The sequence below is a fragment of the Pristis pectinata genome, chromosome 6, assembly GCF_009764475.1.
Source record: "Pristis pectinata isolate sPriPec2 chromosome 6, sPriPec2.1.pri, whole genome shotgun sequence".
Taxonomy (NCBI): Eukaryota; Metazoa; Chordata; class Chondrichthyes; order Rhinopristiformes; family Pristidae; genus Pristis; species Pristis pectinata.
In genome coordinates, this window is record NC_067410.1 from 30055919 (window position 1) to 30075558 (window position 19640).

The following is a 19640-nucleotide window of genomic DNA, read 5'->3' on the forward strand; positions in this document are numbered from 1 at the left end:
TTAAAGCCAAATAGGGTCAAGCATTCTTTGCTATTTTGCAAACTAATTTAAATATTCTTCTACCTCAGACCACTCTCCTGTAATCCAGATGTATTCACAAGGTTGACTATTGCACTGCTCCACACTTAATGGCCTTTTGCTTGCATCACATTCAATACTATGTACTTCTTCTGAATTCTGGTTGATACAAGTTACTTTACGACGTCTTGTTCCGGTACCACAGGTTGCACTGCACTGCAAAGGAAGCACAAGAAAATGCTTTATTCTGTTGCATTTGAACATTTTAGTATCTAACTGGAGAAAAGAATGAGCGGATACTTGACAGAGATAGTTTGATTGGGTAGACAGAGAAATTAACTCCATTTGCAAGCAAGATCTAAATCAGGAGACTTAAGTATAATAATAATAATAACTAAACTGATAAGGAACCAGGGAAGCTTCTTTGACTAGAGATTAAATTGTAAAATTCTACCAATGGGAATAGTTGAGGTGAATTGTAGGGGGAAACAAGGTAAGGGCATGACAGAGAGAGGAACTGCATGATATGAGGATGGGTTTAGGTAACGAAACATTGGAGGAGGCACATGTGAGGTATAAACATAGTCCTCCATGCTGAATAGCAGCTTCTGTGCTCCAAACCTTCCATTGTGAATTTACAAGATTGGTTTATAAGGAAACTTTTTGTACATTTCTCTATGTCAGTTCAACAAGGCTTTAGCTTTCTGATGTACATCTTAGCTAATGAATCTGTGGAGAAAATTATTAAGATGAACAACTTTTCTCATAAATATTGGCCCACATCTTGCTGTAAAATGTGAGTAATTCTGCAACTTCAATGTATGCATAATCAAATGCCCAACTCTCAAACTTATGGAGCAATACAGCAAGGAAACACTTACTCGGCATTATTTGGTGCCTTAGGTTTTAACACTGTCCATTGCTGAACGCAGCACTGAGTCCAGCACTGATGCTCCACCGTGCTGAGTTTCCATTAAAAAATCAATGTTCAAATTCTGCACCAGTTTAGATCTGGCATAGGATCCATAAGCTGAATTATTTTGATTGAGAATTTAGCCTTGCCAAAAGGAAAGGGGAAGGCAAGTTTCTTTTTTGTTTAAAAAGATTTCTACTCTCCCCTCCACCATCTGCCTAACACCCCTCCCCACTTGGATCCATCTTTTGCTTGCTAGCTCTTGCTTCACCCCTTCCCTTCACCTTTTTATACTGGCCATCTCCCCTCTATCTTTCAGTCCAGATGAAGGGTCACAACCTGAAATATCGACTGTCCATTTCCCTTCACATATGCTGCCTGACCTGCTGAGTTCCTAAAGCAACTCGTGTGATGCTCCTTTCCACCAAAGTTGTATTGATTAGTATCACTATGCAGTGCTGTTTTTCTGAATGAAGAATTAGAAAAAAAGTATATGAATTTAGCAGTGGGATTGCCTGCACTCTTACTGTACCCATTGCTCATTACCTTGTTTCCTCCTCCAATTTGCTGCCGTTGCCAAATTCATGGGACCCATCTTTCAGAAACTCTGCCTGTAGAAGGCATTGACCTCCCAGAAGACTCACAAACCAAAACTATATTTTTAAAACTTCTGTAGCTATAAGAAAAATAATTTCTCTTCTGGTTACATGGTGTCATCCCCCGACCCACAAAGCAGGTGGCCCAAATACTGTTTCACGCATTCCCTGACGTCCTTGAAGATGCAAAACCGATATCAGCAGTTAATCAGAGATTGGGCCTGAAGATTATTTTCTATTCATCCTCTGGCCTCTTGCTACATCATTGTGTTTGGGTTCTGGTTTAAGTCAAAAACTATTATTCACAAATAAGACCTTCATGAAGTAAGTAATTGAATTGACACATAATATTCAACATTAGTACCCTGTTCAAATTATTTGATCAAATATGTTACACAATAACTAAAATATGATCTCCAAGTTTAATACTGACATTTCTTTAACTTTAATTTAACTCAGGTAATGGTCACAATATGTTATATATGGTTTGTATCATCAATAAGATGATGATAGTTGATGCATTGGCTTTGCAAAGTTTTTTTTAGGGTAATAGATTCCTTTCATTTAATGCTCACTTTATTTCTTATGCAACATAATTTTGCTAAGAACCTCTACTAATAACACATTCAAAGGAGATATTCAATTATGCAGACCATGCTAAATGTATTCAAAGATATCATTTTAGGTTCAATAGGAACTTTTCTCATTTCATGACATAAGGTATAATGCAGTACTGTTAAATGATTATGGGTTAAAAAAGTTCACCTATTTTTGATATTTCACAACACAGTTCATCAAGTTCTAGTATGTGAATGAATGTGTCTATAAACTGCTAACAAATCTGTGCATGGTACGTAAACTAAATTACCCATGTGTAACTCTGGTTAATGAGCATGCTGAGCTGCTAAGCTCCTTATTTTTGTGCAATTCTCAATGATGAAAGAAAGTCAGTTTAGATAAAATCTGTGCACAACTAATCTGGAGTAATTGCTGTTCAGTCAGTGGGGCACACAGGGGGCCAAGAGCTCCCTAAAACCAAATGAGTAAGTGTAGGGAAATTGAGTGCATTCTATCAGTAAGCTTAAGGGCCATATCCTTCTCTGGTTACATATGCTTAGTCTTTATAAAAGTTAGATTAACATTAGCGCAATACTCATAAACTGATGAATCCATGCTATGCTCCTCTGAGAACTGTTGTTGTACAAAATGGGCTGGTGCAAATGAACAAAAGTCACAGATGATTGTTGAAGGCCAATTCTGACAAAAGAACCTACAGAATTACACAGAGGATTTAAAGGAAATTGAGCACTGAACTCCAGGTCATGTCCAGTATTAGTCAGGCATGCAAGAGTTTTCAACTGTGTAGAATGGATGAAGTAGCCATTTCCAAGATATCAATTCATGCAGAAGTTGGTGAGGAGTACAAGCTATAAAGAGGTATTGTGCGCCAAACTGTCCAGGTAGGAAATATATTTCAACATGGTCATTCCCTTTACTTCTCACTCACAGTGGCCTCAGTATTGACCATCTACAATGTACACTGCAACACGCACCAAGTTTGCTTAGTCAGCAATTTCCTCTCCATGGCCAAGAGCAAGAAGGGCAATAATATGATTAGAACCTGAATGGCTCCAAGTTCCCTTTCAAATCCAACACCATCCTACTCTGGATTAATAACTTGCAACTCTCTATCTAATACCACTGCGTGAGCCATAAGTAATGCAGTTATTCAAGATGGTCATCAGCATCTTCTCATGGCAGCTACGGAAGGCCAGTAAAGTTTTCCTTGCAAGGGTCAATCACATCCAAATGAAATGAGAAAAAAAGGAAGCAGAATAGGATGAGTTTAAAAATATTAATACCCCTGGGATCAAAAGGGAAAATAATGACCAACTAGCAAAACTAAGAGAGATTTTCAAAAGGCCTTTGATAAGGTTCAAGACAAAGATGAGGAAATGGGGAGCTAGCAGACAAATGAATGAAAAGATGGCAACCTGGCCAATGGATAGAAACCAGAGAGTGGCGGAAAAATCAAAATCTAAGGATGCTAGAAAGTGGCATTATACAAGGATTCCTTCTGAGTTACAATTCTTAATAGTTTATATTAATGATTTGGACTAAGGAACAAATAAGAAAAATATGCAGAGGATACAAATCTGAAGGTTATGGTTAACACTAAGAAAGAATTCAACTTAATAAAAATCAAAGAGAAAAGGCAAGCTGGGTAGTTAAGTGACGAATGAACTCTAATACAAATAAATTTGAGATGATGCATTTCGGTAAAAAAAAATAAAAATGGAACTAAAGTGAAACTAAGAAACTGAATTCAGTGGTAGATTTACAGCAACAAACAATCTGCTGGAGGAACTCAGCGGGTCGAGCAGCATCAGTGAGAGGAAAGGAATTGTTGACGTTTCAGGTCGAAACCCTGCATCAGGAGTAGATTTACAAATGAACAAATCATTAAAAGCAGCAGCAGAGGTTAGCAAAACAATTAAAAATTCTAACACTGCACAGGGACTTATTACAGAGATATAGATTTCAAAAGAAGTGATGGTGAACTTTTGTACACCCAGGTTGGGCTCCACTCTGAGTTCTGTGTATAGTATAACACAGAAAGTATAAGGATTGTACCAGATCAGAAAGATTACATCTATCAGTCAAGACAAAACAAGGTGGGCTTTGGTCTTTAGAAAACCTGTGACAGGCCTTTTTAATTTGTGGATGGGGAAGAGGTACAGAAAATGTTTCCACTTGTGGGATTATCCAAAATGAGAGGCAAAAAGTAAATGATATTTCCCAATTGAATTTATTAGGAACTATCAAGATAATTCTTTCCTCTGAGTGCAATTAGAATCTGGAACTCAGATTCAAGGGATGTGGTTGAGGCCTAGATGCTTTCAAAATGAAATAAGATGGCACATAGGGAAAAAACTGATGCAAAGATATTGTGAAAGGCTGAGGGGAGACAGAGTGAGTGAGAAGACAAAGACCATATGGTCCATTTTTATGCTCGAAGCTTTGTATCATGCATAGACCCAGAGAAAAGCTTTGGATCTCACAATAACATATTCCTATGTGGCTCAGCCACAATTTCTGTTCAGTTATGCTCCTCTGCAGCATCCTGGCAACGTTCCAGAGATAGAAGCAGTTATTTGATTTCATCCATTTAGGATTGAGCAACTCATGTCCTAGAGCAGCTGTAATTGTGGTGTGAGTGTCCAACAAGATGATCTGCAAGAACTGTGCAAGGTGGCATAGAAATGTAGCTAGTAGAGCTGCTGCCTCACAGCACCAGAGACACAGCTTCAATCCTGAGCTAAGCTGTGTGAAGTTTGCACATTCTCCTTGTCACCACATGGGTTTCCTCCGGGTTTCCTGCAACATCTCAAAGACATGCAGGTTGGTACATTAGAGTCATAGAGAGTCATAGAGGCATAGAGCACTACAGCACGGATACAGGCCCTTCGGACCAACCAGTCCATGCTGACCACAGTGCCCACCCATCTAGTCCCAATTTCCTGTATTTGGTGCATATCCCTCCAAGCCTGGCCCCTCCATATACCTATCCAAGTGTTTCTTAAATGATTCTATTGTACCTGCCTCAACCACTTCCAGTTAATTGGCCACTATAAGTTACCTCTAGTGTATAGAAACTGGTAGAATCTGGAGGGAGTAGATGAGAATGTGGGGAGAATAAAAAAATGGGATTGATCTTGGATTAGTGTAAATGGGTGTTTGATGGTCAGCGCAGCCTCAGTCTCCATGCAGCATCTCTCTATGACTCTAATATTTTCCCAGATGTGTTACCCTTCAGTGGTAGTAAGCATCTGCAATCTCTTAATTTAGCACCCCTCAGCAGTTTCAAGAATCACAATAATCAGTCATTTTCCATGCACTGTTTATTAAGGTGGTGACTGGAATAACTGCAGCAGAGCTAGTTCTAAACTGTTTTTAAATTGATGGCTTTTCCAAGGTATACTGTTTAGCAATTTTATTTTAGTTTACTATGACATGGTTCATTGCCTGTAGCACTAATGCCAAATCAGGTCCCTTCTCAAATAGATCTCAAAATTAACTGTAAACAAGTAAACAAGATTTAGTGTGACTTCTACCCAAATAGATACATTAAATCCTAACCCATGTAGGTTCCTGCAAGAACACTCCCAATTTATCACAGCTGTTGCCACAATGGTATACATCAATCAAAGAACATCAATACATATTATGACTGTCCTGGAGGAGAAATGGGTTTGAGGAAAGATGAAGGGAGCATTAGGGTTCTCTGAGGAAGACATTGGGGCTAAATCGTGTTTAATCTGGCCCACTGTCTACACTCAGTGTCTGAGCTATTTCCTCAACTGCGCTTATCTTTTACAGCCCAGTCAATCCAATTGGAGGTTTGGATTCCACAGCTGTGCTATCAGATAAAACAGGTTCCACAAGGTGATGAGACTCTGCACTTGGAACTGCCTGAAAACCTTTTGTCTGGATGTGACGGTTTTAGTGGCAGAGCAAGAGGTCAGAAGTCAGAGATCAACTGACCTACAAGGAGAATGTCACTGGCAGTTCGCTATAAACCACCAGAGATAACTATGATTTGGTCCACTGAAGGACCGAGAAGTGGGATGTCAGGAAGGAGAACCCAAACACAATGGAGCAGTGCTATCATTTAAACACACACACACACTTCATGTCATCCACTGAGGCAGAAACTGTTTTCTGCTCAGATTAGGTCAGAGCCTACTTGTATGGGAAGGGCCTTTCACAGGCATAGCATTTCATGGGCATGGAAGGTCTTCAGCTGGGCAGAGGGAATACTGAGGCATCCATTAAATGAGATCTCTTTTCACTAAATTCTCCAAAAAGCACTCTTTGCTAAACTGAGCATAATCTGAGATCTTTGGGTAGTGTGTATGCAGTTTCCACCAAGCAGGGAGCTGTCTTTGGCTGATAACCAAGCAGCACTTTAAAGGACACCTAAACATAGAACTCAATGGGTTTGTCCTCCTTGTTTTTGTGCCAGACAAACAACAGCTTTCAGGGCTTGGGAGCTTCAATTCATAAAGGCTTCAAACATGGGTTACATGATGACTGATGTCACTCAATGTGTATCTTCTAATGGGAGAATATTAACGTGGTAGCTTGGATTTCACCTGGAATGGATCACTAACAAAATCTAGATTATATGTTTATTTTGTTTCTTACAGAGCTTCAATCCTTCTTATAAATGGCATTTTTTAAACCTACATAGCCATTCCTGTGAGTTACTATCACAAAAGAAGGATTATCATTTTGTTAGTGTATAACTGATATACAAAAAAGAACTGGCAACGAGTGCTTTCCAGGAAGTGCCACAATGTCTTCATACTGAAACAATAAAAATCACACAACTTTAAGCTAAACTTTAAGATGGCCAGCTACCTCAACAGACACACGAAATGAAGACAAACATATCACACACACACACACACACACACACACACACATACATTAAAGCAGCACTGCACTCAGAAGGACTGGATGGGTTGACTACTCCACAACTGGAATGGATGCAAGTTATCCTCAATCCGAAGGAACTACCTAAGAAGAAGTTTAGGGGATAACTTTCTGAAAGGGGGAGGGATATTACAAACTTGACTTGAATCAGCTGATAATGGGCACAGCCCTTACACTAAGTAATAATAGCACTGATCCAGGATTTAGGACTAATGATTTGGAGATACATTTTCGTATCTCACCATAGGAATTAAGTTTAGTTAGTTAAATAAATCTGCAATAAAAAAATAGTAACACATATGGTGACGATGAAAGTACCAGTTTGCTTTAAAAACCTACCCAGTTCAATTATGTCCTTAGGGGACCACGATTTTTGTCTTTATCCTGTGTGTGATATGGACTATCACAGTATGCTTAACTTTTAATTATCCTCTGAAACTGTGCAGCAAGCTAACGAAGTGTATTAAGCTGCTACAAAAAAATCTATAATAAGATTGAAACTAGATGGACTAACCAGCATCAACCTTGACACAACAAAGACAAGTGCATGTCCAACTCAATCCCGAAGAGTTCTTCTGGCTAACATCTGGGGACATGCCAAAATTAGGAGAACTGCCCAGAGACTAGTCATGCAAAAGCCCGACACTGGTATACAGTGGGAAGGAAGTCGTCCTGAAACCTCCAGTTAATTACCACTTAACAGCTTCCCTCAGCTGATGAATCCATACTCCTTAATGTTGTACAGGACTTGGAAGAAGCACTGAAGGCAGCAACAGCACAGAAAGTTCCCCGGATGGATTGAGGGGCTGAGAGAGGCAGTGAAAATATGGAGCAGGATGTCATCAGCTCACATGATTTTTAATCTTTTACTTTCACTCAGGGTATATTTTGCTCCAACAAAAGCAGGTAATAAGAATTTTTGTAACAAAGCAATATTGCTTTCAATAATTTCATTCTTTTATTCTCATGTTTTTGTTTTACGTAAATTTATGTCGATCTATTGAGACTTTGAAAAATAAATTAATTATTGTTAAGGAATTTTATGTTTTTATTCAGAACACAAAATTAAATGAAGACACATTAGGAAGAAGAAATCTTTCTAACTTTTATATAAAAGAATTTCTGTAGTCTTTTAGCTTTTTTTCATTATTCCTTACAAAAGCCTGAGGTTCACCAATTGATTTGTTTCTTAAGTAATGATAGGTATAGTGAAATTAAAAACAGACAGTGGATTAAATTGCTTGTCAATCTACTCTGACCTTGATGCCATTTCCAAAATTGTTAAAGCATGGCGCCATAATTCACTTTCTTATAGATTAAGCATGAATCTGCAGAATTCTTTAGTGGCCTAAATGGAGCTTGATTCCATTCTGGTTCTCTTTTGAAGTTGGCTACATATGAAATGGCCATTTCATTTTTTTTACTTAATCATTCTATAGTTAATAATACTTAGATACAAATATAATGTCTTCAAACAAATGGAACATTAATAGAACAGTTCAGTTAAGAAGGCTGCCAGAAGCACATTGCACATCTGCACTACATTAGTACAAATTTCCAGCAAAAAGTAGATTAATTTGTGACCATGGCTGTTTTAAGACTTTTCTTGGAAATATGCCTGTAAAATGTTGTATACTTCCAGAGCATGCACGAATTTGCTTGCAGCCTGGAATTCTTTATCAAAGCATCGTGACAGATCTAACCTAACTTACTACAATGGGCTCTTTAATTAATTCCAGGTGCTGGAAATGAGAAAAGGCTGGGAGAGAGAACAGACTTTATTTTTAAAAAAAGACAAATTTACCTTTCAAAATTTTGATAGTTTGGTGACTAATTTAAATTGAATTGCAATTTTCTTATGGTTAATCAACATGATTAATGAAAAGAACATTAAAAAAAAACCTTCACTGTATAATATAATTACAGAGTAACTATCTGTACTACTCACTCCTTTTCATAACTGTTGAGACAGTTATGCCCTTCAGTTGTACAATTTGAAGTCTTGAAAATAAATATGTTTGTATTAAATTGATAAATGGAGGAGTTTGACATTTGATAGAAAGCATCATGTTCTTCTATGACTATATTAAAAAATGTTAGGTTGAATACTCTTTTAAACTGAAAAGTCATTAAACTCTTTCTCTTTCAGTTATATGATATCTGAAGTGCTATTAAATCAGATTTATCTTAATTCTATGCAGCAGAGGTTTTCTTTCCTCTAACTTATCCGCTCTTTGGCCATACGTCAAACATCCTCCTAACCACATGAAGCCAGCCATCTGATCCTAGTTTACAAATCACACCTCAAGTAAGACTGGTGCATGCCAGGAAGAGTGCCTTTCTCTTGTTTACTCTGAGCAGTGCCTTTGCTGTCTGCTGCAGCTGTTGTACTTACTTTTTCCCAGTCTTCAACTTGCCAGCTGTAAAGCAAACATACTCCACTTTGACAGTGCTGAACTGAAGCAGGTTTAGTAGATTGACTGCACTGAGAATCTTCAATGCTCTGGTTTGAGATCTGGCAGAAGACGTCTCGTTGCTGAATTCCATTTCCACATAAGGCCGAACACTGTAGAATTTTCAAAGGTAAGAAGGTGTATGAAACTTCTTGTATTTTAATACAAGTTTAATTTTAGCTTTTTTGATGAACATAGTGTTTAGATTACGCACTTTTAGCAGTTAAAAATTTCACTTATGATTCTTAAATGTATTGATATTACACATCTGAACAACTAAACCATATTCACTACAGCCTGACAATACTGTCTGGAAAACATAACTAAACTAAGAAAATTCAGGCACTTTTTGCAAATGTAAATAACATGAAAAGCCTGACCATAATTTATCCATAAATAATTAAATTTTATCTTGAAGAAATTTCTAAATAATTGACTATATTTTCTCATCTTAAGCACACTTACTTAATGCAGTCTTATCATTTTGCATTACAAAATCTGTTATTTAAAATCAATAACTTAGTCTTTTGTCCTATTTGGAGACCTTGGGCTTTTGGGCCATGCATAGAATGCAGTTTGTTAAAATCAACAAAGTAAAATCTGTGATGTTAACCATGCACTTCAAAATGAATTAAACTAACGAATACTAGAATAACTTGCATCAATAGTTTAAGAGCACTTACTTAAATTACATCAGCAACTTGCAAACACTGCTGTAATTTATAGCTGTCTGGAATCTGGGAACTTTGCCCAGTGCATGAGGGGGAGGGTAAAAATACTTCTTGGTCTTTCACCCATGGCAGGGAAAATATTTCTGAAGTAAAAGTCTCTCAAGTATCATAAGCATATATAGTTAATAACCTTTTCTGAACAATTCAAGTGATTGCAAGTTATTCCTAAATCTACAAGTAGGTCACAGCTATGTGCTCTCTAATTTGGTTAAAATTAATGGGATGCAACGAGGTCTTATGAAGGGTCTAGTGATAGCTTGGTTTTAATAATAGATTAGCTTTAACAGTAACTTTGTCTTGAAACTCTATAAACTGCACATCTGAAAAAAAAGTGCTCACTTTTTCTCAAAGGCCTGAGCAACACAAGTTCTTTTCGAAAAGTTAAAATACTGCATTTAAAAAGTATAACAGTACTGATTTGATCAGAACCACATTTGAAACAGCCCATCTAATTCAAAGTGGTACAGATATTTAACTGTTCACACATCAACCTGTTTCCATTTTTATCTTCATAGTCCACTGCAATTTGGAATCTGCTATCAAAGTCATGGCAATGTACAACTCTGAAGGAGGCATTTCCTAAAAATACGTTTTCAATATTGTCCAAGATAAAATAGCAGCTAATTACTTTGAATATTCCTTGAGAATACATTTTCTAATTTAGAATATTCATTGATCCAAGTATGAGGTGCCTGTTTTTGGGAGAAATTGATAAATGACTTTTGAGAAATTGAAAATTATTGAAGCTTTCAAAACTAACCAACTCATTGATGTTGAGGAAAGTCTTAAAGAAATATTGAACTAAAGGCACATAAACAGAGTCGCAGCACAGATTGACAAAATCTGGTTGAACAGAACAGCTATGAGAGGCTGAGTGGCTTCTCCAGTTTCTGTGTTTCACTACAAAAATATGTGTACAGTTTTGAAAGATCCAGTGCTATGCCAGGATGAGTGTATGTTCAACGGGAATGCAGTTACACTCACAACAATTATTAATTTATGTGGCTATTCTGTCCTGGTCCATGCCTTTGGAAAGATGCATCACCTATTTTGGCACAGACCAAAATTTAGCATACAGTAGGCCTGCAATTTTCCATTTTGTGCACTTTGTTCAATTTAGGCACTTAAGCAAAAACAAGAAAATGATACATCTTAGTGTGCTGGTCATCATAGGAACTGTGTCATAAAAGGAGCTGAATGTTAAATGATGTAATTCAAGCAAAGTAGAAAAGGAAATATAAGGTCTTTTGTCGACCCACTAAAGTAAAAGGTTCATCAGAGGTGCAGGGGGTTAAATTGGGGCTAAAATGGAGATTTTTTGGTGCAGAAAGGCGGCACAGTTGACAGTATTGTATGTGTACCTCACCAGTGTCGTGGTAAATGTGAAAAGTTCTGGGACAGCAGATGAGATTAATGAAAATAATGAGGAAGTACTCATAAGGCTGCCAAAACTTAAAAGAGGATTGGTCACCTGGTGCAGGTGGGCCATTTCCCAGGGTACTGAGAATAAGTAAGAACAACTTAAGTATAAGGTGTTGGCCACAATCTTCCAGTGTTCCTGAAATGTGGGGGTGGTGCCAGAAAACTGCAGGCATTGCAGCCTCTTCGAATAAAGGGGAGAAGGATAAACCTGAAAAATACAGGTCAATCAATTTAATGCTGGCAATGGGAGCGTGTTTAGAAACAATAATCTGGGAGAAGACTAACAGTTGCTTGGTCTAGCGTAGACTAATAAAGGATAACATCATAGATTTATTAAGGACAAATAATTTTTGATCAAGTTGATTAAGGTTTTTGATGAGGTAGATGAGAGCAGTTGATATTGTGCATTTGTAGTTTCAAAATCAGTTTAACGAAATGCTACATTTGGTGTTGTCAGCAAAACTGAGACTATAGGATATAAAGTGACCGAGGGCTGGAATCAGTTGTAATGACTGACTATTTGCAGTCTGGCAAAGTGTTCAGTGGACACTGATTTCGTCTTGATTTGTTTTGCGTTACTCTGGAAATTTGACTAGGCACCTCCAGGACTGTTGTTGTTCCATTTTGATGCGATCTCTGCATCAGCCACGCATGGAATAATGATATTCCCCATGCATTTGAAGTGTTAAAGGGGCAGCATGGAGCAGGTTGGACTACCCACTAGACTGCACTATCTTGCCAGAAATACCAGAGAATCAGGGATCTTATTAAAATGAGGAATTGAAGGAAACAAGTATTAGTTTAAAGAGACTAAAAGCTGAAAATCCCAAAGATCTACATCACATCTTAAAAGAGATGGCTTACATTTTACAAAATTACATAGAAGTTGGAACTGTTCCTGCAGATTGGAGGGTAGCAAGTGTGATCCCATTATATAAGAAAGGAGGGATAAAGGAAAAGGGTAACTATGTACCTATTGGCTGACGTCAGTAATAGGGTAAATGCTGGAATCTATAATGATGCATGTAATAACTGAACATCTTGAAAAGAATAACAGGATTGTTCAGAGCCAACATAGATGATTTTATTCATTTTGGGATTCGGGTGTCCCTGTCAAGGTTAGCATTAATTGTCAATCCCTAATTGCTCTTGAGAAGGTGGTAAGTCTGCCTTCATGAACCACCACAGCCTTCTGATGAAGGTATTCCCACAGATCTGTCAGGGAGTTCCATAATTTAGTCAGAGTGATGATGAAGGAATGGTGATGTACTTCCAAGTCAGGATAGTGCATGACTTGAAGGGAAATCTGCCATTGGTGGTGATCTAATGTACCTGTTGCCCTTGTCGATTTTGGTGTTAGAGGTTGGGAAGTGCTGTCAGAGTAGCCTAGAGAATAACTGCTGTGCACTTTGTAAATGGCACACACTGCAGCCACAGTGTGATGATGATAGAGGGAATGTATGCTTAAGGCGGTTGATAGGGCATCATTCAAGCAGACTGCTTTGACCTGGATGGTGTGGAGCTTCTTGAGTATTGTTGGAGCTTCATTCATACAGTCAAGAGAATAGTATCCTATCATGTATGTTTCAAGCTTTATAGATAGTGGAAAGGCATTGAAGTGAGTCACTTGTTGCAGGATATCCAACTTCTGACCTATTTATGTGGCTGGTCTAGTTGGGTTTTTGGTCAATTATGAGAACTTGATGACGAAAAAAAAAACCGAATTCAAAAGTGAGTGATTAGACTCTCTCTGACACTATTGTCGTGCAATGGTATTTGCTACTTATCTACCCTTGCCTCAACATTGTCCATGTTTTGCTGCATGAGTCATGGGCTCCTACATTTGCTGATGATTTGTAAATGTAACTTACTCATGGCACAATCATCAGTGAATATCCCCACATCTGATTTGATGGAAGGAAGGAAACTGTTGAAGCAGCTGAAGATGGTTGGGCCCAGGACACTGCCCTGAGAAACTCTTGCAGTGATGTCCTGCAGCCAGATTGTTTGACCTTGACAACCACAATCATCTGCCTTTGTGTGAGGTATGATTCCAGCTACTGGAGTGTTTTCTCTCTGATGCCCATGCCCATGAACACAGGGTGCCTGGATGTCACACTCAGCTAAATATTGCCTTCACATCAAGGGCAGACATTCTCACCTCTAGAATTCAACTCTTTGACTCTGTAATGAGTTCTGGAGTCAAGTGATCCTACCCAAACTGGGTATTGGTGAGTAGGTTATTCCTGAGTAAGTGTTGCTTGGTGAAAAGAAAATCATGTTTGACTAATCTAATAGATTTCTTTGAGGATGTGAATAGTAAAATAGATAAGTGTGAATCAGTGGATGGGGTGTATTTGTGTTTTCAATCAACTTTCAATAAGGTTTCACAAAGGACAAAGGTAGAGCATATGGAATTGAGAATTGGTTAACAGCATAGAGTGGGGATAAACAGATCTTTCTCAGGCTGGCAAGCTGTTGCTGGTGGGATACAGCAGGATTTGGTGCTTTGGCCCCAGCTATTCACAATCTACATCAATGATTTGGCTGAAGGGACAAAATATCGTATTTTTATGTGTGCTCTTAATACAAACTTCGATTGTGAGTAGGGAGGAGGATGTGAAAAAGGCTTCAATGGAATATAAACAAGCTGAGTGAGTGGGCAAAAACAGGGAAAACGCAACATAACGTGGAATAGTATACAGGCATCCACTTTGCTGCACAAAACAGAAATGCAGAGTATTTTTTTATTTAATGGTGATAGAATGGGTGTTGTTGATGATCAAAGGCACCCAGGAGTTTTTGGACACAGTTATTGTATGCCAACATGCAGGTGCAGTGAGTAATTTGGAAGGCAAATGGTATGTTGCCCTTTATTAGAAAAGGTTTTGAGTACAGGGGGAAAGGTGTCTTATTGCAATTAGTACTTCGTGAGACTGCATTTAAAGTATTGTGTACAGTTTTGTTATTTGAATATTCTAACATCAAAATGAATATACGTGCCATAGAGAAGGTCTGGAAGAGAAGATATTCACCAGGTTGGTTCCAGGGATGCTTGGTGTATGGGAAGCGGTGCAATAGACTGGAGACACAAGAGATTCTGCAGATGCTGGAATCTGGAGCAACACACGCAAAATGCTGGAGGAACTCAGCAGGTCAGGCAGCAGCTATGGAGGGAAATAAACAGTCCACGTTTCAGGTCGAGACCCTTCATCAGGACTGGAAAGGAAGAGGGCAGAAGCCGGAATGAAAAGGTAGGGAGAAGGGGAAGAGAACTAGCTGGCAGGTGATAGGTGAGTCCAGGTGAGGGGGGGGGGAAGGTAGGTGGGTGGGGAGGGGGGGATGAAAGGGAATGATGTGAGAAGCTGAGAGGTGATAGGTGGAAGAGGCAAACGGCTGAAGGAGGAATCCGGTAGGAGAGGACAGTAGACCATGGAATAAAGGGAAGGAGGTGGGGAATAGGAGGGAGGTGATGGGCAGGTCATGAGGGCAGGGGAGGGGAAAGAGAAGGGGTGAGAGGGCCACAGGAATGAGGGAAAACAGAAAGGGGGAAAAGGGGGGAAAGGGGGGAAAACAGAGGGGAGGGGTTACTGGAAGTTGGAGAAATCGATGTTGATGCTGTCAGGTTGGAGACTACTAAGGTGGAATATGAGGTGTTGCTCCTCCAACCTGCGTCTGGCCTCAACATGGCAGTATGGGAGGCCGTGGATAGACATATCGCTATGGGAATGGGAAGTGGAATTGAAGTGGCTGGTCATTCAGGGCCCTAGACAGTCCTTCCAGATGAGGCACCACTTCATCTGTGAATCTGAGGGTGTCTTTTATTGCATCTGGTGCGGCCTCCTCTATATCAATGAGACCTGATGCAGATGGGTGATCGATCGTCGAGCACCTTTGCTCTGTCTGCCACAACAGCTAGGATCTCCCGGTGGCCAGCCACATCAATTTCACATCCCATTCCCATACTAACATGTCTACCCACAGCCTTCTCTACTGCCATGTTGAGGCCAGGTGCAGGTTGGAGGGGCTACACCACATATTCCATCTTGTAGTCTCCAACCTGCTGGCATCAACATCGATTTCTCTAACCTCTGGTAACCGCTCTGTTTTCCCCCCTTTCCCCCCCTTTTTATTTTCCCATTCCTGTGGCCCCCTCACCCCTTTTTCCCCTCCCCCGCCCTCATGACCTGCCCATCCCCTGCCTCCTATTCCCCACCTCCTTCCCTTTATTCCATGGTCTACTGCCCTGTCCAACCGGATTCCTTCTTCAGCCCTTTGCCTCTTCCACCTATCACCTCTCAGCTTCTTATATCATTCCCTTTCATCCCCCCTCCCCCACCCATCTACCTTCCCCCTCTCACCTGGACTCACCTATCACCTGCCAGCCTGTGCTCCCCCCCAACCTTCTTATTCTGGCTTCTGCCCTCTTCCTTTCCAGCTCTGATGAAGGGTCTTGACCCGAAACGTCAACTGTTTATTTCCCTCCATAGACGCTGCCTGACTGCTGAGTTCCTCCAGCTTTGTTTTGTCTAGAGAGTGGATTGAGACAACTCTATCAGGGATTGAAGAGCTGGATGCACGAAGTACGTTTCCCCAGCACTGTGGAGATCCAGGAGTTAGCATCTCAGAATAAGGGGTAAAATAATTAGAACTAAGATGAAGAGAAATTTCTTCACATTTTTAAGGCTTAGTCACTGAGTTTATTCAAAACAGGGTTGCAATAGATTTCTCAATATTAAGGAAACAATAGGATATGGGAATAGTGCAGGAGAATGGCATTCAGGTATGGTCTTAATGAATAGTAGGACAGGCTCAAAGGGGCCAAATAGCCTATTTCTGGTCCTTCTTGTTAAGTTCTTGAACAACTGGAGCTTCCTACACCAATCTATAATCTTGCTTCCAAAGGGGTCCTGATCTCTGAAGCACACCCACTGATTCTAAGTATTCAAACCTCATTCACCCAATCTCTAATCTCCCATCCCTGCCATTTACCTCATCACCAGCCTCCATCCAAAGAATAAGATCCTAGATCCATCTCCCCTAAGTGTCTTGAGGAGGAAGCGCCCAATCCCTCTGCATTTTAGCACCTAGCAGACTAAAATACTCCAATGCTTCACCTCCGATACATTTCCTCTCACCCTGTGACCCACCTCATTGCTGTGGCACAAGTCTCTGAAGCCTCTGCATTCTCCTAGGACAAGCACAACTGGCCAGGCTTCCAGCTGTTACAAGGCCCAATACCCCCAAAAGTACCCTGAATTAAGAAAATATGCAACTGAAGCTTTCACATTTTGGATGCAAAAGAGTTTTTTGGTGATGTTATCCTGGGAGCTTTGCCAATAAATGCACAGAGTACAAAAACCAAGAAGTTTTGCTAAAGCTGTATAAAACATCAGTTCAGCTGCAGCTAAATCTGTGTCCATTTCTGAGCATCTCACTTCAGGAAAGTGTTGAAGTCATCGGAGCGGGTATAGAAAAGACTTCTTGGAATGGTTCCAGGGATGAGGGATTACAGCTTCACGATGACTCGCGAAACTGTGATTCTTCTACAGATTTGTTTAAAATCACAAAGGGTTTGGGTGGAATACAAGAATAGAAACTGCTGAAGGATTGAGGGCTCTATTTTAAGGTGAATGGCAAGAATCACAGCAGACATGAGGAGAAACGTTTTGTGCAACAAATAGTTAGGATTTGTAATCCACAGTTTTATAAATGATGGATAAATAGAACGATAGAACACTACAGCATAGAAAACAGGCCGTTTGGCCCTTCTAGTCTGTACCGAAACTTTATTCCACTAGTCCCATTGACCTGCACCCAGTCCATAACCCCCCAGACCTCTCCCATCCATGTATCTAACAACTTATTCTTAAAACTTAAGAGTGAGCTGCATTTACCATGTCAGATGGCAACTCGTTCCACACTCCCACCACTCTCTGAGTGAAGAAGTTCCCTCTAATGTTCCCCCTACATCTTTCCCCTTTCACCCCAAAGCCATGTCCTCTCATACTTATATTTGAGGAAGAAATGAAATTGCCGTGACATGGTGAAAGAGCTGGAGAATGAACCTAACTAGAGTGCTGTTTGAAAGTGAGATGCCAGCTTAATGGGCTGAATGGCCTTCCATCTTGTTTTATAAATCTATGTGGGATTAAACTCATGTTGGTTCAGTTTCAAATTACATGAAATAAAATTAATAAAAATGTGTAAAACTCCAAGATTATTAAATCCCTAAATTTAAAGTGCTGAAACACTTTATAAACGGACAGAATATCCCTAATTTCCTCGATTGTATTTATGTCAAGGTTATGCAGAAATTGGCATTGGCTTCTGCAGCAGCATTTTCAGTGAGAACTTGTATTGAAATTTCCTGCAGAGCTAGTTTAGTTTTGCTGGACTATGGAAACCAGTGTGAAATGATGCAACTGCTCCATCAGTTATAAGGGCATATGGTGTGTGGGCTTGCCTCTAATGTATCGAACTTCATTCCCAGGACATCTTACCTCTCCTAGTGCTCTTTGTACTTCATTATTACTTTAAAGCATAGTATTAGGTCAAGAATTTTTAAAAACTAAGGGGATCGGTGGACAGGGGAGTTGAGTGAGAAAGTGGAGTGGAGGCAAAGGTTCAACTGTGACCTTACTGAAAGGTACAGCAGGCTCGAAAGGTTCTGATTGTTGGTAGCTAATCATCTCTGTCCCTGGATATAGCTACTACAGAAATTCTGCAGGAACAATTATTTTCAGTTGTTTCACCAAGAACTTCCAAAGTCTATTTTCACATGCAGCAAAATCTGGATAATATTTAGATTTGGGCTGTTATGGGCACATAGCTTGTGCACAAGCAATGATTGCCTCCAGATAAAGAATAAGGATGCACAAAGATAAAAAAAAAAGCAGAAATGGGAACAGGCAAATGGCCCTTCAAGCCTGCTCTACTTTTCAGTAAGGTCATAGTTGCTCCTGTGTCTACACTCCACTTCCTCATTCATTTCCCATGTCCACCAGTCCCCTTAGTTTCCAGAAGTCTATTGACCCAGCCTCCAGTTTAGACAAAGAATGAACATCCAAAACCTTTTGTGGTCAAAATTCCAATGGTTTGCAATCCTCTACATTAAGAAATTTCTCCTGAGTCCTATATGACTGCACCCTAGTCTGGACTCTCTATCCTGAGGAAACAATCACTCTGTCAACTCCTCTCAAAATCTTGTAATTCTCAATGATATCCCTTCCAATTCTTCTGAACTCCAGCAAGTATACACCAAGCTTCAATTTCTCTTCAAAGAACAATCTTCTCATGACATTGCTCCTTACAAATCTACTCTACACGGACTCCTAGGCCAGTATACCCTTACTCAGGCACTGAGAACAAAACTGTACACACTATTCCAATATGGCCTCTCCAAAGTCCTATGCAATCGCTGTAAAATTTGCTTAATTTATCCTCCAACCCTTTAAGTTCTAACATACCATTTTCCTCATTATTGCTTGGTGCATTTGATGTTTAAATTCCTGTATCTCCTGAACCAGTATACCCAGAACCCTCTTCACATAAACATTTATTAGTTTCTCACCAGTTAATTAGCATTCTGCATTTCTTCTTTTCCAACTCAAGTGCACAACTTCACATCTTGCCACAATATACTTCATATGCCACCTTCCTTCCTAGTGGATTCTTGTCTATGTTCTTTTACAGACTCTCTGCATTCACCTCTCAGCTCACTTCCCTACCTGGCTTCACATCATCAGCAAACCTGCATGCTCTTCAGTCTGTTATTTTATCTAAGCCATTAATTATAAATAGCTGAGGGTCCAATACTGATCCTGCTTGCAAACCACTGGAAATAGTCTGCCAACCTGAAAAAGTCTCAGCAATTTCTAGTCTTTGTTTTCTGGCCTTCTGGTTGCCTCATGTATTCATGTATTACTACTACCTCCATGGACACTTGCTGTATATAGCAACTTTTTATGTGGTAACATATCAAACGATTTTTGAAAACTAGGTGCAC

At 39.7% G+C, this 19640-nt stretch overlaps 1 protein-coding gene across 1 annotated transcript in view; it reads right to left on the reverse strand.

Moving 5' to 3' along the window:
- Window positions 1–19640, reverse strand: part of LOC127571379 (A disintegrin and metalloproteinase with thrombospondin motifs 9-like) — a 205506-nt gene that overhangs the window by 26358 nt on the left and 159508 nt on the right. The window contains exons 30-31 of the mRNA XM_052017693.1: window positions 9422–9592; window positions 64–234 (exon numbers count right to left, since the gene is read on the reverse strand). Of these exons, the coding sequence (XP_051873653.1) occupies window positions 64–234; window positions 9422–9592 (342 nt within the window). The remainder of the gene's footprint in view (window positions 1–63; window positions 235–9421; window positions 9593–19640) is intronic.